General features: G+C 39.4%; 1 protein-coding gene across 3 annotated transcripts in view; it reads right to left on the bottom strand.

Annotated features, from left to right (window-relative positions):
* LOC143215608 (nucleolar protein 4-like) overlaps positions 1–27,238 on the bottom strand; it is a 153,304-nt gene that overhangs the window by 53,779 nt on the left and 72,287 nt on the right. For all 3 annotated transcript variants that reach the window (XM_076437886.1, XM_076437885.1, XM_076437884.1), the window contains exon 2: positions 4,956–5,010. In XM_076437886.1, coding sequence (XP_076294001.1) covers positions 4,956–5,010 — 55 coding nt within the window. The remainder of the gene's footprint in view (positions 1–4,955; positions 5,011–27,238) is intronic.

Genomic DNA, 27,238 nt, shown 5'->3' on the forward strand with positions numbered 1-27,238 from the left:
TATCGAGGTGACAGAACCACTGAAGGTCAAGAACTGCAGTTGAAGCAACAAAATGGTTCTGTTCTCGTCTATTCTCAAAAACAAATGTTCGTCTAGCAGCAGAATAATAAGCAGGATGTGCCGATAAGAAATTTGTTTATAAATATCTGGATAATTTGTAATTTCCAAAACCGCGAATGGAATGACGTACAACCGCTGCCAAAAGCTTGTGGAGGGGGTAGGCAATTCGAAAGTGTTGCCAATCGCGTTGTTCCTACGCAATCCGTGGGAAAGGGTTAATTCTAATGGCGTTGTCATGGAACGTCTGTCCTAGATTCCCGTGGCAGTCACGCCTGACTGAGACGGATCGACAGAAATCAAGGAAAACTAACACCTGACCGAGGTAAGTCGCGGTCGGGCCCCGTTGATCGATACCCACCCCATCGTGACGCAAAACTCGGAGCCGCGATCGGTTAAGTGTCCCGTCGCTCTCCAGATTTCCCTCCGGTTGCTGCGTCGACTCGTTCGAGCGGGAGAATTAGCAGTGACACGTAGAAGAGCACTCGGTCCGCGGTAGAACGAAAGCGGAGAGACAGAGAGAGGGGGGGGGAGAGAGAGAGAGAGAGAGAGAGATTTATTAGCAACCGGATAAAGTTGGCGGGTGACGGGAGCGGCGTGACATCTAAATCATTCAGCCGGTTCAATAATGCAGAAACACGACGCCGCCATTGGATTTGGGTCAGATTCCCGAAACGGCCGCGACCTGACCCCATCCAAAGGACAACGAACATCAAATTGCGCGGCGACTGGAACGCCGGGACGCGACACGATTTCGATCGACTGTTTGCTAACCGGCTAATGAACGCCGAACGCTGTTTTAATTGGTTTTTACAGCCCGTTCCAATGGAAATGATAAACTTCGCGGATTCATCGGATTTAGGACCGAACACGTGTTTACTCGGCCGTGGATAATAAGGGGTGCGTTTCGGCGATTATACAGGGTGTCACTGATATGGTGGTACTAGCTAGAAGAGGCGAATCTACGTGAAAGAATAAGGCCGGGAACAAAGAATAATGTTTTTTCTTTTAAGAAAAATTCGAGGAAATTTTTTCGAGAAAATCGAGTTTGAAAATTCGGAGAATATACAGAGTGTCGCCTGACGTTACGAGTCGATAAAAGGAAGAATAGTGTTTTTTCGTTTAAGGGTGAGTTCTCGAGAAAATCGAGTTTGAAAATTCGGAGAATATACAGGGTGTCGCCTGACGGTACGAGTCGATAAAAGGAAAAATAGTGTTTTTTCGTTTAAGGGTGCGTTTTCGAGAAAATCGAGTTTGAAAATTCGGCGAATATGCGTGCTGTTAGATGGGATCAGCTGGCGCGTCTGTGCATGGCTGACCTTTCTACTTACGGCAAATGCTACGGCCGTGAACACGCACCTTTTTCTCTTCGACTTATTTGCTCAAATAAATTGTTCTGAAATTGTCTTATCCTAGTGAATTTCCCATTCAAAAACATACATTTTCAAACAACCTACTGCTTTACACCCTCTAGCTTCTGGGATATTTTAAAAACAGTGTTTCAACCCCCGATTTTGGGGATATAAAAAATATATGTTAAATTGTTTCCTATGAATTCATCAAAATTGTCTTGTACAACATGAATAGTGTCATTATATCCCTGTTGGGTAACTTGAAATCATTTATTGCCAAAATATCTATAATTTTCATCTACTGCAGTTATTCGTAGATTTTTTAGAAATAAAGTTTATCAATGTTGAATGTATTTTTAATGAATTGTTGCATAGCCTGTTGCAACCAAAATGATCAACTTCGAAAATTAATCATAGGTGTGGATAATAGACTATAATGAAAAACGAAATAACGAAATAAATTTTAGAATCAAAATGTCCATACTTTGAACCATTTTGACCGGACTTCATAAACGTCCCATCTAAATTGTAATAGTTATCAGTCAGTTTGAATAATTATTTAGACATATTAAGTTCAATAAAAAAGTTGACCTTCGTCTCAAAGAAGTGGTCATAAAAGAAAGATGCTGAAAGGTCCGAATGGATCTCCCATAAATATTCGATAGTGTTCACCGTTCAAGGGTTAACAATGCAAAAATTCTCGAAAGTTTATTGCAATATTTGTTGTGATCGCAGAAAATGGTTTACGTTTGAAAGATAACGTTTTACAATGCAAAGCATAGGTCTGAAAATTTTATTTGCAATCAACATTTTCGAGAACGCACTCACTGAACACTAAAGCTTTCATAAAGGTATCTGGGTTTGTTCCCCAAAATTAGAAAAATGAAGATTAATGTTTCCGTTGCAACACGCTATATCTGGCAATGTAATAAGGTCCGCGCATTTTTCCCCGCAAATTTCGTCACGCTGTATGCACATTGCTGACCAGAAATTTCGAGGCGTCTATCGATTCTAAGTGAAACCGTATCGCGCGAGAAAGTCTGCGTTTTTAGACAGAAGTGCTGGATCTCTAAGTTCTTAACTAACTTGATGAAATCGTGAAACAAAGTGTAAAAACAATGCTAGGAAAAATTCTCAGATAGCGAAACAAATAGAATGAATGACAGTCTATTAATTATTGAGTATCATTATGTCCATTCAGAGAGTGATGTGAATCTTTTAATTGACGCGCGTAGTGCATATATGAAAAGATCTAAAACCATTCGTTACGAGTTTATGTTTAATGATACTAATTAATGGAAAGTTCGTTTTAAATGTGTACTTTAAATTGTTATACTGGGATTTATGTTAGATCTTTTAATATAAAGAAACGTTGTCATTCGAGTTTATGTACTTAATAAGCTGTGTGGAACAGACTACTGTGAACATTCAAAGAGGTAATTTCAATAATTGTACAGTGCAGAAATATTTAATAAAAAGAACGATAAAAAGTTGTAACGATGTACTGGATAAAATATTGGGCACGGTTTGAGTCTTGTAGAAAAGGTATTCATAAATTAACTGCTGAATAAAATTACTGCTAACTTCATTGCTGATTTAAAATTATAAATTATGTACATATTTCTACATTTTCTTCGAACAAAATTCAAAACCGTAGACGAGACGGTGATTCATGAAATGATTTAATGATCCCAGCCGATGTATTCAGAAGCATTCTTAACACAGCTAAAAGGAGGGTAATTCTATATCGAAAAACAAATTAAACATGTGACACAAATTATTGTTAATAAATTCTGGGTGTGCTAATATTTATAAACAATCACTAAGAAATGAGATGTAAATGAACAGGTACAATTAAGATGTATAGGAACTACTCAATGACGCGGAACTGTCAGAGTCTGTTGTAAGTAGAAACAGTGAGCGATAGACAGACAGATTAGGCAATGAAACTTTTTTCTTGAAATTAAAATCATGCAAGAACATTGATGGTACATTTTTCATTGTTTTACATAAATTGCGTAATACAGTACATAATATGCGTAAAGAAACTCATCGACAGACTGCAAATTTTCAAGCGAATATAAACTATTAGTATTTTCTGTTGAATTAAAATAAACAATGTCTTACTATATGCCCTCAGTATCGCGAGTTCCATCTCATTTAGCACACTAGCGGACGTTACGGATGCATAAAATCCGCAGTCTACTTATCACGATCAATGAATCATGCGTGTGAGAGTTTTGATCCAGGAATACCGAAGTTGAATCACCCGTTGTTTAAAGAGATCAGTATTACATTTATGTTGAGTGCAAGAAGTCCTTGTAATAATGAAGACTGCATGGAGTGTGGAAGTTCAAGCAAAATGAAATCTAGCGGTTGGCCTAATTAATCACGTTTCGAAGCCAAATGTACGATAATGCAAAGGGAAATATTATTATCAAAAATTTTGATCGACCTTGTTTAACAGGATTTTAATTACTATACTCTTCTTCTTAAAAAAATGCAATACGATTATAACTTTTATTCCCATTTAAAATTAAAATTTGCAATTTCATTAATATAGCAGAAAAATATTTTCAGTACACCTGAGCAATAGTAAGAACAGGCAATTCTCAAAGAAAATTTCGAGTTTTCTTTTATTTTGTAGAATTTTTGTAAAACGAAGTACAGCAAAGCCTTGATCTAAGAAAAATCGTTGGGTCTGCTATTTCTTTAGGGGAGGGGATACTCGTTTTGCGTAGATCCTACAGTTCCCGTTTTCTTAGATCAAGGCTTTACTGTATATTCAAGTTACAGCCTTATTTATTCCCCTATTTTTTCCAGCTCGCGAAAGTTAAGCTCACGTTAGCAGGGAGAGATATATAAAAGTACAGTAAATCCTCTATAAACGCAAAAGCTTCGGGGAGGTTCGTTTGCATTTTTCGTAGACAGAGACTATTTTTTTGAGCTTCAAAGTCCGAGTCGAACGTAGAGAAGTCCTGCGACTCTCCGCGTCTCTTTCTTTCCCATACGCTGCCCTTAATTGCGCCCGAAACGTTCATCGTCAATTAAACCACTAAATACAATTGAAAGTAGTGTTTGGTCTTATTTTAATCAGAAAATGCCACAAATATATTGGTGAAAGTTTCATTAAAAAATTAGTAATAATAAAAAAGATTAAATATTGGTATTACATTGCAAGGGCGCGCGGGCCTTTGAACTGTGTCAGCGACTGCGACTCTCCGCGTCGCATTAGTAGTGGTTCACACCGATATACCCGAGCCGAGATCAGATTAGTATAGTGGAGGGGATATTTCTTCTTGCGTTTATCGTGTACGGCCTTTTTGCGTTTATAGAGGATTTACTGTATAACTATGAAAAACTTGGAAAATGAAAACAAAAGAAATGTTGAGCACGACGAATTGGTGAGTTTCAAACCGCGTTGCACGATAATGGCTATGGATAATTATTTATGTAATGCTCGTGAGAGGGAGGTTTGATCGTCCCTGGCTAAACTATGAAACGAGAAGGTCTATACGGAGATGGGTAACAAAACGTTTTGCTTACTCGGATAATGATCGTCCTCCGATATGTCGGCGGGTTCGGGAGTCGAGATATTTTCCTGCAACAAGAGAAAGACGCAATTAGCATTGATTTAATTAAAACACCAGTACATTGTAAATTTGTAAATTGCACATTGAACATACATTGTACATTGTAAACGTGGTTGTTCATACAGCTAAAGTTTAGTTGAAGGTTTTCTTCTTCAATACTTTGAATTATAGTTTTATGAAACTTTTACTAACACATTTGTGACATTAATCTGATTAAAACAACACCAAACACGATTTTATTCGTAGCATATTTTCATAACTGAAGTCCGTACTACACAGTTCAATAAAGATTTAGTCTGACACGGTAGCTACGTAACTCTTCTATTATCCTAGTAAGCATATCCACGCGATTAAATCGGATAATCGAGGTTCTGCTATATCGTGCACTAGACGAGTGACTATGCAGCACACTAGGTCGTGTTTGGTATCAATTTAATCAGAGAAGTGTCACGAATATGCTGTTGAATGTTCCCTCAAAGAATACTTGAAAACAAAAAGGTTTCATCGTTTTATTTTCGGAGTTCAATTGAATGCACCGATTCCTGTGATGAAGTGCGCAGTCTACTTATGAGGAAAGCGCGTTATTGTTGTAAGTTGGGTAATGGGTTTTGTCCAGGCAGGTAGCACGCGAAGACCGTGTGCGTCGGTGAGTTTAACGCCTGGCTGTTTAGGCGAAGTCGCTTTCGGGTTTCCCGCAGAGAGCGTGCTCTCGCCGGGTTACGCTATTGATCCGGGATTCCCGACGTGCCTCGATCCCGTCTCCCACAGCACGTCGTCGTCGAGCCGAGGCGTAAGTAATTTGCGTTCAGACGAACCGCAAGAGCCGCTGCCAGCTCTCGATCCGGGACAATAAAGTCCACGGCCGTTCCGTGGGTGTGCGGAAAGTCTGTCGGAGTGTTTTTCTCTGGCGCAATCGGCGAAGACAATCGTGATTCCATGACACGAGGCAGACACCGCGTGCACGGTTCACCGCGGGACTGATAACTCTGGCTGACTAGCTACGCCTTAATTTTTCAATGATCCGGCAATTGCGAAATCGGGCCAATTGTTCGAAATTCCCGCGTACACCTCCGCTCAGAGGCATCGGCACACTCGCGGGAAACGCGACGAACACGGAGATCGATACCTCTACCAACTACCAGACCGATTAAAATTACCCATTTTGTGATTTTTTGCTGAAATTGCACACGCGCACACTCCTCTGCGAAATTGTTAGATCGATACACAGGCACCTAACTCGATCACCACGAATAACTTCGAAATCATGTACAAACAAATTGTTTCTAGATGGTGCAGATCATTTGAATGTCAACTTTGATTTTTTAAATGGACCGTTTATTTTATTATGCATCAATCGATGCAGTTATTTATTCTGTACCAAAATTAACCCATGCATGTTGTGAAGGCGGATAATCTAGCAGATATTTCAATGTAAATATTGCTAAGAACACCTCACACTCTTATTAATAACCAGACTCCGGATTTTATGCATTTGTAACAAAAATGAGCAAGTGCTAATTAAAACAGTGAAAATATTAAGACTTTAAGAGTGTTAATATATTATTTTCATCACATTAAAATTAAGAGTATACATTTATATGTAGCTTCTGCGTCTTGCAATTGATGCACAAACTTTTTATTTTGCATAAACATCCAGAGTCTACTAATAGCATTGTGCACCAATACACAATAAAAATGAAAATATTGAAAATGAACATTGAACTTTTTACGACCTATAATAATAGAAGCCGTTGGAAATCTTGATAAATAATTTGTACAATTTGAAGTTCAAACAAACTTCAAAGATTTCAGTTTTGGAACCACAAACCACCTCATGAAAAGATAAGCTACTTAGCAGACATAAAGCTGGACGTAGCGACATTAAGAAGAAGCTTTGAAGGAAATTGCAACTTGAGGTCGTTGATAAGATTCAACAAGTCAGAAATATTTGGTACAACTCGAGATGGAACGTTTCAAAAAAAGTATTCGCTGGACATCATCGGAACAGATAGCTATTCGGCTACCACGAAGCTAGACGTTCCAATATGAAGATAAAAATTAAACCAAAATGATTGAACCGCAACTCGAAGATGTTACAGATTTGAATATTTGCTACAGAGGTATCTCTCATGAGAGGCAGAAGGAGGACGATTGGTCTGGGTGTATCGCCGCTCCCGTGATCAGGATTCCCACAGATGACGGGATGAGATCATCGTGTAGCCCGGTGTGCTAAATTCGCTTGACGACATTGGTCCCCGGTTCGTCAGAGCAGGGTTCCCCGATGAAACGTAGGAGCAGCGCGTCGATTTCGCAAGGCGTGCTGCGCGAAGCGGCGCACAGTACAGGCAATGCCTGGCCCGACGGACTGATTGAGTGTGGCTCTCCTATCTGTGTCAGGTCTCGTGTTGCAACTGCAGAAGGTCGACCGGTATACACGGAGCACGGCCAATTGATACCGGCCGCAACTTTGTCCGGCGGTGTTGTAGGACGACGAGCGCGGCCGACTTGTACGCGCGCATACCGCGCAAAAAGCGCCGGTGATGTAACCAAGACATTCCGACGGTACCGTGCGCGACCTGAGCAACCGTTCTGTGATTGCGGCCGTAGAACGAAATTGGAGGATTCAGCGATCCTGGAAGGTGCGACGAGCCATGGGAAACCGCGATCCCTAGATAACGGACGGTCTATCGATCTGCTACGCCCTCCACATCGGCCACATGTCATCAATCGTGATCTATCATGGATACGTCAACCCTCTCCGTGGAATCGTTAACGAGAGACTGTCACACTTGGCAAAGCTGTACAAGTTGTTGGAAAAATGTTTTCATCGGTAAAGCCAACCGAAAAGGATCGGAGCTAGACGCAGTAGATCGTGGAAGATCTACATAGCACGTCGATCCTTTGCGTGGAATCGTTAATGAGGAACTGTAACACCTGCCAAAGCTGTTCAAATTGTTGCAGAAATATTTACATAGAGGAAAGCAACCTTGCAAATTTTTCTTGTTAGAGGATCATGATGATACAGCAATCTGAACTAGGCGCCACTGATCACACCTGCGGAAGCTGTACAAGTTGAAGTTTTTCTTGGAGGATTAGGGTGATTATGTGCTGATACAAGAATCGGAGCCAGACGCAAATGAAACACTGATCCTTTGCGTGGAATCGCTAATGAGGGACTGTAACACCTGCCAAAGCTGTTCAAATTGTTGCAGTAATATTTCCATCGACGACAAAGAGACCATTTAAATTTTTCGTGTTAGAGGATCATGATTGCTGATAAAGCAATCTGAGACAGACGCCACTGATCGTGGAGGATCTACGTCGATCCTCTCTGTGGAATCACACCTGCGGAAGCTGTACAAGTTGTTGGAAAAATGTTTTCACCGCAGAGCCAACCCTTGAAGTCTTTCTTAGAGGACTAGGATGATTGCTGATAAAGGAATCGGAGCCAGACGCAATTGATGATGGAATGAAACATTGCTCCTTTGCGTGGAGTCGCTAATGAGGAACTGTAACACCTGCCAAAGCTGTTCAAATTGTTGCAGAAATATTTGCATCGAGGAAAGCAACCCTCCAAATTGTTCTTGTTAGAGGATCGTGAATCATGAACAAATTGAATTATCCTGGAGGAAATATGAAAAGGAAATTAAATGAAGATAACAACTAAACAGGATACTTTTGCTATAGTCACATCCTTCGTGGCGTCCTTATATAGAAGTATCTTACGAACTATAATGAGTTTCACAATGACCTCGTATTTTTACGGCGTTTATACCTTTGCAGTCTTGCTCATTAATTGATATAATAAAGTTAATTACAGTAATTACCGAAAGCGTAGCCACCGAATCCCGAGCAATTTCAATTAATCAGACCGCGCGCCGCATCCTTTGGTGTCGGGCGAAGAATATAATTTCACGATCAGGTTTTGAATGTCAAAAAATCAAACGCGATTTATGTCCGACTCTCTCGCGACTCGTCCGCTATCAGCGATAAGCATAACCGGTTACGTTGTCCGTTCGATCAAGCAGCGGCATTTCCCAATAAGAGTAATTCGTTTCGGTATTTTAATTGATTCAATCTCCGCGCGAGCTCCCTCCGGCCTCGACAGCCTGTGATTGAAATTCATACGCATCCGGAAAATAAAGGAGACGAACGAATGTTTAATAGAAAGGGAACATTCCAACGAACAAGCGTTTCTGGTTTACCTTTGTCCGAAGCATTGTCTTCGTCCATTAACACGTTCGCCGAACCACCGACCACGGTTTTTTTGCGAACTCGATGTAATTTACTTAACGAAGCTTGAACCGTAAAGTCCGCCGTAGCAAGTACTCTGTTGAGCTTTACATATTTGACGAATTTTGGTCGAAATCCACTGAATGTATAAATAAAAAAATTAAGTTTTTCAACTAGAAAAATAATCCATTCATTTCGTCTTTGCTGAGAAATATTCCGAAAAGAATTTAAAAGATAAACTGTAGTTTAGGATGTGCATGCTTTCCTATAAATTTTTATTTTCCATGTCACGTCTTTATCAGTTAATCTACAGAAAGACTAGTAGACGGATAATTAATTGTGCTTTATTTATATTACCAATTACTAAATCTCGATCCTACTGATCATTTACAAATTCGTATGCAATGTCACAAAAAACAGACAACAAACGTTCTCTTCAAAATGAACAATAAATTGGAATTGCTACTGAATAATAGACCTGAATGAGGAAGACCATTGTCGCGTCCATAACTATTGGAACACTTGGAACCCGATCAAGAACCTTTTATCGTAATATGAACGTGATATCGAATTGTGCTTATTCAAATGCGTACGAGTATTACCTGGAAATATTTTCAGAAAGGCTGATTATAAAGCGCGAAAGAAGAGAGCTATTCTTTTCCTCGTTGGACCAAAAATGTTGTACATTTTTAAATACAATCCTGTAGATTTTGACGAGAAAACTCCACAAATACAAGTTTTAAAGCGCGGAGTTCACTGATTCAAAAGTTATACATGTGCAAAGTTGAGCGATTTCAATCGTTTTGGACAGGTAAGGGCGCCACCAAATTGGTGTCTACCGAGCTGACCCGCTAGGTGGCAGCACAAGCATGTAGGAGCAAGTATTTTTGGTATAGAATTGTATTTAACCCGTATTACCACAAATTCTCATTTTGAGACTGTAAATTAATATATTAGCGAGTAAAGAATGGACATTTATAGATATTTTAAGTAAATGGGTAACCGGTTTGCTACACCTGGGTTGAAGATTGGTATCGAGTTAGATCTATCTATTAATACAATATGCATCCTATTAATAGCTACTTAATTTGAATCTATATCAAAATCAGACTTGAGAAGCATTGCAACGAAGCATTGCCAGCAATTTTCCATCCCTGTTACTTAATGGCGTCAACATCTGCCTAGGAGGAGAATCGGGGAGTCGCAGTTCCGGCGCGAGAGAGAGAGAGAGAGAGAGAGAGAGAGAGAGAGAGAGAGAAATGATCAACAGCAGGCTACAGGTCAGCAAACTATGAAAACAATGACACCGTGAACAGTTACCGGTTTAGCCTCGTCCGTAGGGTCCCTCTATTGCAAAGGTTCGGCCTGATGTTGGGCTGCGGTCGATTGCCGGTCCTAAACCGACTCGTAAATCATGTCGCCAGAGGTCTGAGGTATCCTGAGGTCGTAGGTACTAATGAACAATGTCCTCTGGCTTTCTCTCTCGCGGCTCTCCAACCTTCTCTCTTTCTCCCCGTCTCACCTACGCACGGGCCGCCCCACTTCCGGCGGATGTACCCTGATAAATGGGAATCTCGCTCAGCGCGCGACCAGTCGGCCGTATACACCTACGACGGCGCACACGACGCCGAATGAGAAACGAGCCGGGAGCGGTGCTCGTCTTCGAGACTGGCAACAAGGACCGAGAAAAGAATGGAGGAAAGGGTCCGGCGGTGCCCGACACCAACCCCTACGGCCCTGCGTCGCGTCGGAAGGAACCGTACTGTTCATGATTTCACGACCACGACCGCTAACAGTCCTGGATACACCGTTCCGGGAGACGAAGCAAGACTATTGTACCACCTCCCACTGACGTGATTTAATCTGACTTCTTTCGGCCTCTCCTCGCAACCCACTTTGCTGGAATCGTTGAGCTGTGTAGCCGAAGATCGGGTGCACCTGTGCTAGGCTCTACTGTACGCTCCCCTTCCGATCAGTTAGGTTGACTTGAAGGGGGACATTAAACGGACGATTTATAAATCCTTAACTTTAATATGTTAGCACAGCCTGTCATAATATAGTCTTTGTATACCTGCTTCTCAAATATTTAAAGGACACCTGCGTTTAGGAGTAGCGTAGACTCTCCTCGTGGTGAGTTTGAATGGAGCAGAGGTATTAGGAGGCAGGTGAGAGTTAAGTGGGCGATTTAAAAATATCTGATTCCACTATACCGCTGCAATTAGTCACACACGCATACGTGCATCTGTCAAATCTCAAACATTTCAGGAACACCTGTGTTTGACTCCATTGTAGGCTCTTTCTTTTGATCAGCGAGTTTCACTGGACTAAAAGGTTTAGTAGGTTGGTGAAATATTTAATGCTTTAATGATGTCTGGTTTCAATGGATTATTATAGTCGTGGAAGTGTGACTTTGCGTGCTGAATGAGTGCTGCTCAACTTGTTAGATTTATATAACAATATAGAATGAAATCATGATATTTAATGTAGATGCATATTAAAATAGGACATATTAAAATTCTCAAAATTTGTTATTACAGTAATACCAAATTTTATTAATTTTGACATAATATTTAACGCTGTTTGGATTACTCTTAGTTTTGATAAATAATTAATTTTTTATTTCAAATATTTGAAACTGAAGGTATACGTAAATTTTCCTGACTGGATACGAGACAAGTCTTCGACGAGGTTTTGAAAATATTAAAAGAAAAACATTTTCAATAGCACTTCGGAATAAATTATAGCATGTCAAACACACAAAAGCGCTGGCCAGTCACTCGTTTACTATCAACATGCATCGTCAATTCTATTTTCCCCAAGCAAACTTTTATTCTCCACCGTATATTTTACTACAGAACAATATCAATTAATTTCGAACGAAGAGACTGATCTACAAGAGAGGTGCTTCGACACTCATAACAGCTGTCTACTACACTCCAATTACTGCCACCATGTGAGTGATAGGAGCGAGAGACAATTATTGTGACTGTCGACATGCTCGAGGTTTCTTTCCGACCAGTTTTCTACCGATCGCCCGATTGAATTGCCATGAAAGAGAGGTGAATTCGTTGGAATACCGCGAGACACCCTGTATAGGTTCATATCTGATTGCTTGCTGACCCATCACTGGACATGTCCTTTCGCGCGCTTGCCGCGAGAGAGCTGAGTGCGGTGCGAAACGTTGTTAATGCACATGACAAACACAGATCTCGAAGGTTGCGAGGATACCACGTCAGTCGGCAGCGTTGAACGCTCGTGATAGGGGGAGAGAAGAGCTGTTCTCTGCACCAGGTATCTAGCGTCGGCTCTATTTTGAGCGCAGCGCCGACAACTGCCGGAACCAGCTGCCTTCTTTCTAGGGAATGCGATTTAAATAGGATTAGGTCAACGTCTCGCGTCCAGCAAATATGTTCGTCTACTTTATTCGGTGACGCATCAATTGAAACGGAGTCAACTGGCGACGCGAACTTCATTTTCTATCGTTATTCGGTTTGGCAAGATCGTCAATTCATCCGGAGTCGCTAACCTGATCCGTTCGATCGATTGACGGGGGCATTTTGATTTTTTATTTTTCAAAAATCCATTTATTTGGCACTTTCGTTTACCTTCGAACTGCGCACCATTCTCATAACCAGTTTATGCGAGTTCTATATGTCACACATTGTGTGCAAAATATGTGAAATATATACACTAAAATAATTGAAAATAGTATAACTATAATACAATGAAATAGTTGTGTAATGTTTGTCACCACTTATGATTTGCATTGCAACAGAACTTCATTTCTTTTGCATATTATACGAATAATACTTTCTTAGCGAGATAGATATTTCTTAGAAATAATGATATTATTGGTTATTATTACATGAGAGAGATACTAAAAATAAAAGATATATGTTTAAAATCACTTTATCATGATATCAATTTTTGTTGAGGTCTCATTGGTACAACTATTTTCTATAAAAATATAAATTTTCATATTTGATAGTTTATAATTGATAATGTTTAGAACCGTTCACTGCTTTGCTTCTACATTTTCAAAAAACATTTAAAAAATCAGCCATTTAAGTTCAGAATGCCGCGATTTTCTATAAATAATCAAGACTTCTAATCTACTTTAGTTCAGACCGTAGCTACATTCATATAGGCGAACATACTTCCTCATTTCTGTTTTCGATCAGAAGGACCGGAATCATAGCAACAGTCAACACACGTATTCCAAACCATATCCTGTCAAAAAATATACGTGTAACTAAAACATCAAGTTTTAGAGAATCGTTCTAAAAAGGAAGCTTCAATTTTCGAACCCATGGTAGATGTAGTTGTAAAAAACTTTCCGATGCTTTTAGAGACGTTTCAGTTTGTAGCATTTTAGTGAAAAAACATGTCTTCAGTTTGCCTGTCCATATGTCATGTCAAAACACCGTAGAAGGGCGGAAAAAATGGATTGCAGGAGTAGAGATTTCAAGCTTTAAAATGAAACTAAAATCGTGAAAATATAAATATCGATAATTCATTGAAAATTGAAAATGTAGTATTTCTGTGTGACGTTTTGGAGCTGTTGTGTATTAGTACAAACGTCGCTTATGTCAGTCGCAGTAGGGTAAACCAAGAAGCTACCATTATCGTCAGGTCTAGCGAGCATGATAATTGATCAAATGCGTTCAGTTGGCAGTGCATGTTTGATCTGGTCAGTGCGCCGTCGACGAGCATGATCCTCCAGCTTCGAAGTGGCAGTGTTAGGGGAAAAATCGAATACTCCGAGCAAACAGAAGAAGGGGGCAATGGGGGAGGAAGAGGGCAGGGGGAGCCACCGTGAACCGTCCCGGGGTCTAGAGCAGAGAGCTGTCCTCGCGAGGACCTGGAACCCGGGCTATAGAGAAAGAAATTGCCCCGGGCTTGGGGGAGAGGCTGCACGGCCAGGGAGATACGGTTGGAACATTTGTTTAGTTGGCTGCAATTAAGCCACTTGGCGGCAATTGTTTGTCGCTCAGCACAGAATTCCGCTCCCACGTGCGGGTACGTGGCTCATAAAGCGCGCGGATGCGTGTGCGTACCGCGTGTCGTGTTGTACCAACTCGCCACCAACACGGCAATTCCAGACGATAAAGCCGAGCGAGTTGCCGAGGTTAGGGGTCAACCGGGTCCAGTAGCCGGTGTCCGACCAATCAGTTGCAACCGGCAACCGGTCGGACACTCCGCGAGATCGGCTCAGACGATTGCCTGTCTTTTGTCTTGAGCACCGTCGACGGACACGATGAATTGTGCACCGAAGTCACGCGAGACCGTAAGCGCCCCGCTTTGCGCTGCTAGATGTCGGCCAGTGCAGTACATAGTGCGCACTTAAGCGTCCGCCACGATCCCCACAATTCCAAAAAAATGGGACCCTGGATCCCTTCACGCGACGGATCCTTTAGGCATCGATGGTTTGGCGATCTCGCACACCTCTAACTCACACACATCTCATGTCCTTCATTGAGTTGAGTTCGTAGAAGCTAGGTCCCGACTGGGAATTCTGCATTACTGTGAAGTAGTGCAAGGTTTAATTTACATCAGGAGCCAGCAGTTAAATTCTCTCACCAGCAGGATATCCTTTTTTCCAAGAACTGACAAAGCGAGAGAGTCGGTACAACGAGCGGAAGCGAGATTGACGTAAGTCGTCGAGCATCGGCGGCTGAGACTCGGCATTTCAAAGGGAGACCGCGATTGACAAAAAGAAACTGCAATAAAAGAAATTTCATTTGCAGTAATTGTTGTCTAACATTTATAGTTGCTGGACCAATGGATAGCCGAGTCTATTAAAGTAAGCCCAAACATGATATGAATATAACTGTTTTTCTGGATTTAGGTACTGCATTGATCATTAGTTATCGAATTGGTAAAATTAGTCCGATTTATAGTGGTCCATCAAATTATATTAGAGTCACAGTGCTGCTACAATAATTCATACAAAAATAATAAGAATTCAATGCCACTAGCTTTCCATTTAAAAATTGATTGATTCAAAAAGAATATCTCTCTTGTCAGTTAAAAATGTTGATCTTTTTACACTTTTTTGGAAATGGAAAATTAGTTCAACCTCGATGTCCCATATAATTGATGAGATGCTTCGTGTCATTTATTATAAGTGGGTACTTTGTTTCGTAATAATACATGTAATCACAGTACGAATTAGCAATAATTGGTAGATTAAGCAAATCTTTATTTATCCGAGGTACAATTGTTTAATTTTGAATCGGACGAATTAAGCCACTGTAATTTTATACATAATAAATGAAACATTTACAAGGCCGCGCAGAGAACGTTGGATTTTAAAATCGAGATTTAACGATGCATTATAGAGTTACAAATTTTAATGAGTATATTCGCGCGACACCCTTTATCATCAATTAAAGCGAAAGTATCAAAAATCGTTTCCGCAATTATATTAAAAACGCGATACTCGGCTATTCTGCACGCCAACCGACGTTTCATTTCATTAAAAATTAAATCAGACAAAAGAACGGAAAAACGAAATGATTTGCTGTGATGAACAAATCAACGTGCAATCATTTAGAGATCGCTTTAAGCCGAATGAAATAATGTATCATTCGGTCAATCGCATTAAAATAATTTTGCTCCTCTCTTAATAAAAATAATTACTGTAACACGATGGGTGCTTCGGTTAACAAGTTGAAATTATTGGATGTACATATTATTGAATACCTGTTACTGTCACGTGTGTTTTTTTTATCCACAAAAAGACTGCAATAAAATTTGCTTTTCGCCGCGAGAGATAAAACACGAACTCGTCCCGATTACGACGGTTTCTGTTGAATTGCCGGGGTGGTTAGCGCGGTTACCTTTTTTCGGCCACTTTTCTGGATAATAGGGAATTGATTGTGGCCTACCGGTGATTTCAGGGTCGCTTGTTTTGAGCACGGCGAACCATCTATTGGTTACTCTACTCTCACCGGTCTCCCTCTCTTTTCCTGTTGCTCGGTCTCTTCGCCAAACCGCGCGAGCGGCTCTCAATTTCGACTCATTTGCCTACCAAATCTGCCGGCCTCTAAATACACAGAGGCTCCAACGGTGAACGGGTCTCAAGGTCGCCCGTAATTACTGCAGAACGACGCTACGCCCTTGTAAGGGGACTTCTCATCTTCCTTTTTCTCGGCGAAATCGATTTTTATCGTTTGTCATAAACCATCAAAATCCACTTCTCTGTGCAATCAGGACGAATCAACTCCACACGCGACCGACCAGAATGGCGAGACTACTTTCCAATTTTTATTTGTAAAATGAAAAATAAACATTTGAATTGTACACTAGACGAGTTTTATGCATTTGTGACAAAAATGAGTGGGTGGCATTTAAAACAGCGTAAAGATTAAGAGACTTTAAGAGTATTAATTTGCAATTAATGCACACCAGCTTTTTACTTTTGCCATTATTGCAATGAAATTGCAGAATTGAAATTGGAGATTAAATTATGTTAGTAAGGGTGACTTATTTGTCCACAACTAAACTTGTCACTGTTATCAGTTGACACAATATCATCATGGACACATCATATCGGACACTTGTAGCAAAATATTGGGTTGGCAAGAAAGTAATTTCGGTATTTTAAGGTATCTTGTTAAGATTCACTATGTAAATCAATGAAGCTTTAATCTGACACTGTAGCGAAGTAACTGTTCCTCTATCCAAACATCTAAATAGTTCAGATAATCGAAGTACTACTGTATCGTGGATGAAACGAGCAAATTCGACCCAAATTGTATCGTGTCCGGAGTCATTTTTATCAGAAAATTGTAACGAATGCGTTGTTGAAAGCTACATGTAAAAATAATCAAAGTAATAACTAACATTACTTAGCTTAGACCTAGCCTTTGAAATTAGCAGCAAGAGGTGCATTTTGTACAGGATACTGACTTCAGACTCGAAATTTTCACGTATAACAAGTAATTACTAGACTGCGGATCTTTCTGCAAAATAAAATAAAAATTGAAACGGAAAATTGAATGTTATTTCTTCCCTTAACGATTTTAATAGAGGAGAAATCATATTTTCAACTTCTCCAACAATTTTGAATTTTATCCACTCAATTTTGCTATAAATGCACGAAGATCCGCAGTCTAGTGATTACAGTTATCGCGAACAGTTAATCATTGATCGGACTACCTTGCTCGCAATCCTAGCAGAACAGTAGTTTAAAATCCAGCATGGTGCAGGGCATCAACATTCAATCGCAATTTAGAAAATGTAACCGTTTCATTGCCACCAAATGATGATCGCGCGCGAGAGGTAAAAAACGGTCGTGAAAAGACACACCTGTGAGCCATCATCGAGCTCGAGGCAAAAAGAGAGGAGTCGGCGCTCCGGCCTGCGGCTGATGTATCCTGGCCAAGGATACCACCGTGTGGTCTTGGTGCTCGTTTTGGAGCATATTCGTCGGTGCACACGAGCAATACGAGCAACACGAGAACGAAGAGAGGGCAAGAAGGAGCGGTGGTCTGACGTCATCGGGAACGAATGCTCCGAAGAGCGGCTTGTTCAGGTTGCGTCAGGGGGATCCGTGATGATTGCCGGGGCTCGTCTGATCTGTGAAGCGGAGTAGGGGGAGAGGACGACGGGGTCACCATCGACGGGATAACCTCACACGTGTGCAGCCGAAAAAGAAGAGAAAAAGAGGAACCGACGGGGGAGGAGGAACGAACGCGACATCGGAGAGCCAGCCTCACACTATATGTATGCCATTTTAGCGGTGTAACCTCGCTTTACTCAAAAATCAAGAGTCCCCACGAAGCTGCAAAGTTATTACCACACCATGCATCTTTATGCTGATGCGGATTTTTCAGGACTGATTTACCGAAATTGAAGTTCCTCATCCTATTTGGGCGCTGCATCGCGTTCAAAATATGCTGAGATTTTTATTTTTGAAAGATGCTTCAGGTCTTTCAGCCTACTACTTTTGAACTGGTGTTTTCTAAACCTTTTTAAGCTTATCTACATTTCTTTAAAATTTGGCAAAACAAACGAAACACAATTTGTTGATTTGAACTGTACAGTAAAAATGATTTATTACTCTAGGATCTTGTGTGTAACTATTTTTGAGGAACGCACGAGGGTTAAAAAATCTTTTTGCTAAAATATTACTCAGATTTATTTACAGTCTTTTAATCAGTTTTTGTAAATACAGAAAAATGGCAAACATGTCTCAACAAAAAATGAACGATGTATTCTTTTTTCTTGCATTTATTGAACAAATAAGTTGATTTTTTAGAAGTAAGTTATCATTAGTAGACCATAAAGAATCCTCGTTATTTTATTTCGTATAGTGTGTGCCGTGTGCTTGTAATTTTGCAAAAAAAGAAATAATAAACAAGAAACTCAAAATGGGTCATTTCATCAATGCATCAATCTCATTTGACAAGCATTCTCAGGGCTCTTAATTGATCAAGACATTCGTTATCACTTCCTCGTATAATCTCCAAAGTCGTGCGTTCTTGCTCCCCAGTATGTTGCATATATTAATCTTATCCGTAACATCTTTAAACCACATAAATTAATGCGAATTGAACTGTCGCTGTTGGAATGCCAGTCTGATAAAAAGATGGTGTTGGATCATACCCAACTCTTGATACAGTTTAATATCTCTGATACTATACTCTGATATGTATCTGAGACATCAGTTGTGAGCATACTTCATGCGACAGTAATAAAATTAAATAATCGATGAGCTAAGCTTAGAGTCTACCTAGTCTGAAGTAGCCTAGTGACCAATCGCGTCTCATCTGTGATAGCAACTGCCTCGTATCAATGCTGTTTTTTGATGCAATCGCGTTGATGCACACACGATCTTTCTAGAAATCAATTCGCATTCAAACTTGGCCATTAATGTTGCTACATTTAGCTTTACAAAAATCATAGGTCTATCAACAATTTTGTACTTTCTTTTAGGAACTTTATTTCTCTTAAACTTTAATTTGCAATAATATAAATTCACGTTTGTACAAAATTGCGGATTTTATGCATTTATGACAAAAATTAGTAGGAGAAACACAAGACTGTGAATGTACCGAACGAATTTAAGTATACTATTAAATTATTATCGATTTCCCCACAATTAAAGCAAGATTAAAGTGTCTGGTAAATGTTGGTGGTAAATTTATTGAGATTGTCCGTAATTTTTAAATATAACAGAGATGCTTGCTTTATTTTCCATAAATGAATTTTTATAATTCCAATAATTGTAAAATATAAAACTGGTCGTTTGACCAGGTCGTTTGACTAATTATCGAAGTAGATCCTCGAAAAAGGTCTCGAGGGATTGCAAAAGAGCTAAAAATTGATCATAGAACCCGAGGTTTATCTAAAAATGACAAATAAATGAAAATATATAGCCTTAAAATTCGTGAAGAAAAATTGATCACACTCGTTAGAGTTTATCTAAAAATGACAAATAAATGAAAATATATCTTGAAAATTCAAGAAGAAATCATAGAAGAATCGTTCGAGGTTTAGCTAAAAATGGCAAACAAAGTAAAATATTAAAATTCAAGAAGAGAAATCGTAATTATGATTGCATCAACCTGGCACGGAGGCTATACATAGAATGCTCGAAGCACCGTTAGCTTATTTTCTGCGGCGACTGTACGGAATATTGCAGCGTGTAGGGGATCGGTTCTTTTCGTGCGACGATTTCGAACGTGGCCGGGTGCTATACTGACTATACTGGACACTAGCGACTTCAGGGGACCTCGGACGAACACCGAGCAAAGCGGAGGACGTGGCATGACGATATCGTAAAGTAACGTCGTTGTTTTCCCACCGGTCTGTCGCTGTATTTTCGAGCAGGCCTGCAGTTTATCCAGCACCAGTCACGGATGACAACGGTGCACAGCCGTGGCCGGTTGGCTACCTTACTTGACCCCCGCACAACGAGGGACAATTGGGTGTAACAGTCTCCCATTCGTTTGTCTGTCCGTCCATCCGTCGAGCTGTTCGTCCGTCCAGGCCGTCCGTGTTTCTCTGAATCCTCGGCCGTGTAACACGTCCATTATTCCCGGGGTGCAGCTCGTCTGCGACCGTGTTCCCGTGTACGCACACGCGCGACCGATCTATCCTCTCTCTTTCCACGCTCCTCCTCATCGAGATCAGCCTCTTCCACTTAGATCACCGTGTTTTCAGCTTTTTGCGTTATTCGCCGGTCTAGCCGACTAGCGAATCCCCACACAACATGAACAGGATGCTTTTCGGGCCTGTCGGAGATCGATCGAGACTTCCAGGAAGAAGCTGAAGATCTTTCTGAAGATCTGATGGTTAGACATCAAGCGTAATGTGATTGTATCTCTGGACCTAATTTTACAACGCTCCTTTTTACATATGTAATTTCTGAAACGTTTAGTTGCTTTTACACGAGTCTTCAAGCACCTTTCGTTGTGTTTTATTCAGTGCTTCTGAGCACGTTTTATTTACTTTCATGCGATTGTTTATGCATTTTCACCTTGTGAAAAAAGAGTCAAATGTATGTAGCACAGAAGGTACAGAAGAAGTGACTGTAGAAACTGAATGGAAATATACACAGAACAGTAATGGTTCGGATTATATTTTATATTATTGTTCGTCTATTGCTGTATTTTTCTTTTGTATTATTATTATTTAATTGTTGCAGAACGAAGATTGCATTTATGGTGTATAATAAATATACATATAGAAGGGAATAGCCTAGTTTAGACCAACATTTATTTCAATTTCCAAAAATTTAAAAAGATTAAAGAGTATTTTCGAATCAATCACCAGCAAAATATTTAAAATATTAAAAATTCATCTCATCTAAAACATTCTAAGAGAATTGAACAAGATTTATCTTATTTGTCTGATATAGTCCTTAAAAAATTATTTTAAAAGAGTCTATTTAATTTTACAATTAAAGAAGAAATTATTGCAATTAAAGAAGGTATTGTTACTCCGCAATAAAAGAAATTATTAATACTTACATCAAATTTAAATGAACTAGCCAATGTCTGTTATTCTAATTATTATAAATATATTATCTTGAAGAATAGAGCAATTAAATAAAAAAATGTATAGTTTTTTAAATCACATCGAATTGCTACTTGGAACGATTCAATGTACGTAGATGTTTATCGATGTAAATTTTTCAATATAGGTACATGACTTCATGCGTTCCTTGTTATTTTCACGAAAACAGTCTTGTTGTACACGATGTTGGTTTACACGGGCCTCAATTTACCCGATTTTGACTTACACGATACCAATTAACCGTGTAAACCGAGGGTTACGTGTACTGTTTATTATAGGGCGAGTACTAAGCCAATTATGCACAAATTATAGCGCGGTCGTCGAGCATGGGACAAAGTTAGCACTCCGCACCATGAACCACGCGAAAAAGTTTAAGCCGTTTGCATACTTGAGACTTCGATAATGCCTCATCACCAAATTGGTTTTGTAATCTAAGCATAATTCCCGGCGATTCAAGCATTACACAAAAGTTTTGTAATAATTAATTGGTCCATCGAATTTGGTACTTGTTGCGCGCATAGAGTTATGTTGCAAAACAATCTGCTATATTGAGATATACTGAACAATATTACGTGGACATTTTAACGAAATAATTAGCAGTTTCTTTTTAGAGCGACTGTTTGTTTGACTGGCCTATTAACATTTCTTCGCGAAACTATGAACTAAATCATACTTCCGTAATTTTTATATACTAAACTTGAAAAACGTATTTTAGTGTAGATTTTTTATCATAACAAAGGTACCAGAAATAATTTGTTTCTGTTTTTCGTATTCAACATGACAATTTTATTTGCATGTGGATCGTTAAAAAGGAGATAATGTTGCACCCAGATCTACAAATACAATCGGAGAGAAAATTATAAGTGGACACCCCCATGAAAAACCAATAGCTTCTTTAAAATTGGACCAGAGTTTTGAGAATTGAGAGTTCTGGGTTATTAAATCTCCCTTCAACTTATTTTGAGATGTTCGAAGGATTAGTTAACGTGTGGAAAAAATATTTTCGAAATTGCTATTTCTGGGAATTGCGAAGAAAACAGTGGAGGTCACGATTTTTAACTTTTATAAATACGTCATTTTTTAGAAATTGTTTCATTTGCTCTATAACTGTCTTCCCCATTGTTTCTTATTTCCTTTTTGCGCGGGTCTAGTCAGTTCTGGTGCGCATCTGGCGACCAGATCCGTGCGGGCCTAACTCTCACTTTTCTGAAATTCCTGTTCATTTTCGGTTTTTCCCACGTCCATCCGGGCATGTGCAAAGTCCGCTGTCGGTCCTTTGCGAGCCCCTTCACCTTCTGTGTTTTATGACTCTTTTCCGCGATCGCAGTTTTCTGTTTGCCCTTACTTCCCTCCCCTACTCGGTTTTCTCCAACGATTTTATCTCCTTTCCTGTCTACATTTTTTCGACGATGAGACTGTCCGTCCAGAGTCATCGACGAGCCTCCTGTACACCGAGCAACCACGTTAAACAAACTTGTGTTGAGGAAACAGATTTACTGATTCGGATCATTTCTCGCAATTCCTCCAGAAAAGTTTCATTGCAGGCTCAGATGAAAAAAATTGAAAAAACTGAAATTTTCTGACAGTACTGAATATTGATTTTTTCGCCTTCAAGGTCACTTCAAGGTGATGGTGTGTAAAAGATGCGATCACCTTGAAATGCCGTTGAAATGACCTTCACAGGATTTTTTTCATCACCATCAGATTAAAACCACGTACATTGGCGAGCATATCAATAGGGTAATTGGCCCGTCAATGTATACCACATTCTTCTGAAGTTGTAGTTATTATGTCTCTTTTTTCTTTACACATATTGAGAGTATACTCCTCAAGCTAACTCTTGCGCAAAGTTTTGATAATTCTTCCAAAAATCGCTTCGCCTCTTGAAACGTGTGTTTGGGATCGTTATCAGCTTGAAATATCCAATGTGCCGGCATATTTTCTTGAGTAAAAGGAATTAAATGTCTATTCAGGATGTCAACATATTGATATTGCAAATTGGACCAAAACCGTTTATAGTCATACCGGTCCAAACCATTGCAGAACCTCCTTCTCATTTAACGGTCGACTTCAAGCATTTTGTATCAAATTCTTCACCCACTCGCTGTCTTACGTAACATCTTCCATCTGATTCGAGGGAATTGAATTTGTATTCATCAGTGAAAATATGACTTTCACCCATTGTTGCCTTGCCCACAGAAGATGCTCTTTAGCAACTATATCGTGTTATATAATTGCGGATAAATTTCCCTATTTACAGTGGCCCACAAAAATGTTCGTACGCCTTTTAAAACAGAATAACTTTTTTATAATTATATCAAAAGAACCGATGTGTTAATGTATAAAATGATGTATAAAAAAGTTATTCTGTTTTAAAGGGCGTACGAACACTTTTGTGGGCCACTGTATATGCTCGCCACTGTACATTCAATTCAGTTATTTTTTTGTTACTCTCAATAGTAGCAGAAATAACTTTGTCCCATGATCTATCCGTAAAAATTAGTTTTCCCAATCCCTCGCATTATTCAGCATGGGAAATTCACCTTAGCATGCTGCAGAGAGAGAGAGAGAGAGAGAGAGAGAGAGAGAGAGAGAGAGGGAGAGACAGTGTGGGCGCAGTATCTCGAACTATTTATAACCGCGTCATCAATAAGTATAACGTTCCGAGGGAATTTTTCTCCCCGTCCCCGTGTTGGCCCCTCTCACCTAGATTCCGCGTGGCGTCGGCCCCGACAAGAAGCGGCGACGAGACTCGTATCAGACGTGCTTGTGCGTGAGATATCACCGGGCCGAGTGTTCGCGGCGTTCGACAACACGGGGGTTGGAGAACGCGAGGAGAACGGAGGAGACGAAGAGACCGAGAGGAGGCGAAAAAGAGGAAGAGAATAGAGCGTCGGTTTCGAGCACGCGCCCTACTCTATTCGGTTCTGCCGCGTAGACGCGTTCAATTTGTTCCCTCCAGTCGCGTCTCGCGCCACGAGCAGGGAGTATGCACTCTTCGTGACCCGTTTACCCGCGATCTTTCCGACCGCAGTCGCAGTCCGCGAAACGATTACTCGAAGAACCCAACGGAATCTTTTGCCTCCTTCCTGCCGGAACACACACCTGTGATTTTCGCTCAGTCGCATTTTTCCTCTGGCTATCCCAGCAAGTGGTATTTTTCGTCGAGACACCGGTCGCGGACACTCGAAATTATTTATTAACCACACGCAATTTCTGATAGCCCACTAAATTTCGGTTTTACCACTCGCGTTTATTCGCGCGGTACCGCGCTCGAAAATTACGGCCAGAGAATATCGTAACGTACACGAACCGCCGCGTGCTCGCATCTTCTGTATACTATAAAAACGGACGCACCGTTTTCGGGAATTTTTATGCGCAGTGGATCGAAAAAGTATTTCAACTGATTGTCGAGAAATCGCCAATATTTGAACTATTATAATACTATCTAATAAAAATAGTATGATGATAAATTCGGACTGATTTTGAAGCTCCATGCTCCTTTTTTTCTGGGATATGTGTGCTTTATACAAATTAAATCGTCTGTAAAAGCATTAGAAAATATTGTTTTTGTATCAATCTATTACAGATTTGGAGATTGAATCGTCTCCTTTACAATGACTGCTTGAAAGTTAATCTACGATATTTTTACTGTTTTCTAAAACAAAAATTAGGAACATTTGTATGGGTACCTTGTATGGTTGCAAAGATGGCAGTATAGCTTTCATTCAAAGCTCAATAAATCGACTAGAAAAATCGTAGGTCATGTTTTAATCATGTGCTGTAAAGGGGGAGCTTCAATCTTTAAATCAAGGGTGGTTTTTGTCAAGAAACAAATTTTTAATAATGTAATATTTTGAACCGAAAAAGCGTCTTCAACTTCGCAGTCTCTGAACCATGAAAAAATATCTTAGATAAACGTTAACTGTGAATAATAACAAAAATTTTTGAGTATCAATACATTTCTTATAACTCATTAGAATCACTAAGGAGAGAAATAAGTTCCTGTTTGATTCCCATGTCCAGCAATTAATGCGAACGATTTTTATTTTGCGTAAATGTCTGCAAACTAAACTTATTATTACACCTCTACCATGATTTTATAGCGTACGAAGGAATACATTCTGTAAAATTGAAAGGACTCACAGTGGATCGCGTTTTGATCTGTATACACAAATTATATATAGTATTTTAACATTACAAATATGAATGGTAACCAACCACGCGTTTCCCACGAACCTAATGCATATGTATTCGCTAGGCGAGGCACCAAAAAATGTTTTGCTTTCTAGAGATAGAATGGTGTGCACACTCCGAATATTCATGCAAATTTGAACTTTTTACTATAAAAATCGAACTAAAATTGCTTTCCATACCAAACCCCACCTTTTGCTATGATTTCTTCGCTTTTGTTTTTGGAAAAATTGTGTATGTTATACAATCAAAACTTTTGTACAGCAATGTAAAAAAACAACAATCGTTTGAACCGTACTTTAAATCAACTTATAAGTATACTGCGGATCTTTATGCAAAATAAAAACATTTTGCAACGATTGTGAGCAGCAGGAGTTAAATAAAAATTCACTTCATCCCTTAATAGATGTTTCACATTCTAAACGTCATAACAATGTCCTTATATTTTTCTAATCTTTTATTGTTTCATGTTTCACACAGCCAATATCTTCATGAATGCATAAAAATCCGCAGTCTACTTATAAGTAACCAACAATGTACACATTATAGTACATACTAATGTGCATATTATTTAATGTTCATTCTCTATAGTGTACATATTAATGAATGTACATACTAATGTACATATTATTAAAGTACCAATTAAAAATAAATGTCTTACAGTTTAATTGTAAGAAATAAACTCGAAAAGCTGTTCAATTAAAACAACACATACAAGTTGAATACACCTGTGTGGATATGTTTGAATGCATTTTTAACAAAATGGAGGAAGGGCACATAGTGCAATATTGTAAACATTAAGCCAAAAAATATTAATATACAATTTAATTGTACGAGATAAACTCGAAAGAGTACACACAAGTCGAATGTACCTGTATGGATTTGAATAAATGTTTAACAAAATGGAAAAACAAGACAGAACAAGAAGGTACTGTAAACTGATCCTCTTCACGATTTTCCTGCTAGTGCCTCTCCCACATAAGGGCCACAGAAACCATTCTGTGATCTCGACGATTAACGAGGAATCCAGATGACAGAAGAACGTTGAAACACACACGGCACACCGATTAATGTCGATCTCCTCTGGATCTTTTCAGCTGTGAATCCTCAGGCAATCCTTGACATCAATCTTGGGATTGCTATCTGATCTTTATTCTAACGGCCTTGTTTTTATTGTAAATCCACGACGCGACGTTCCGTCGATCGGATTCTTGACGTGCCGAAGACGAGATTTATAGATTTCCTGATTTTTTTCCCTACCTCGTTTTTTTCCAAAACAATAAAATTACAAAAGACCGTGAAATGCACAAATGATGATGAGAGACAAAAATGACAAATGCTATACAAAATGAAAATTTTCTGTATTAACTGCAAGAAACATAGGTATGCTTTTCTTTTTTTAATAATTTCTGTAGATCAAAAGCAATATATTCATACTCTCCAATTCGTTTAATCGTTTTCCCGTTTCCATTTTGTCATAAATAAATGAATCTCAAGGTTTGTATTACAAGAAAGTAAAATTGGTTTTTCAGCCAAAGTGTTCTTCGCCATTTTCTACTATTATTTTGTCAATTGATGAGCCCTGCCTCTTTTGTTTTATTAATATTAATATTTCTCTAATCCTCGATTATTCATTGCTATACTCAAATTCTTGTTGTTCAGATTGTGAAGTACGTCCAGTTTTCAGAACAAAATGTAGCACGTGGGTAACCATTTCGTTGGTATAATAATAGAGAGTAGAAAAAATTGAAGACATTAAACAGTTAACAAGCCGCAGCTTCC

Source organism: Lasioglossum baleicum, chromosome 14 (genome assembly GCF_051020765.1).
Source record: "Lasioglossum baleicum chromosome 14, iyLasBale1, whole genome shotgun sequence".
Lineage (NCBI taxonomy): Eukaryota > Metazoa > Arthropoda > Insecta > Hymenoptera > Halictidae > Lasioglossum > Lasioglossum baleicum.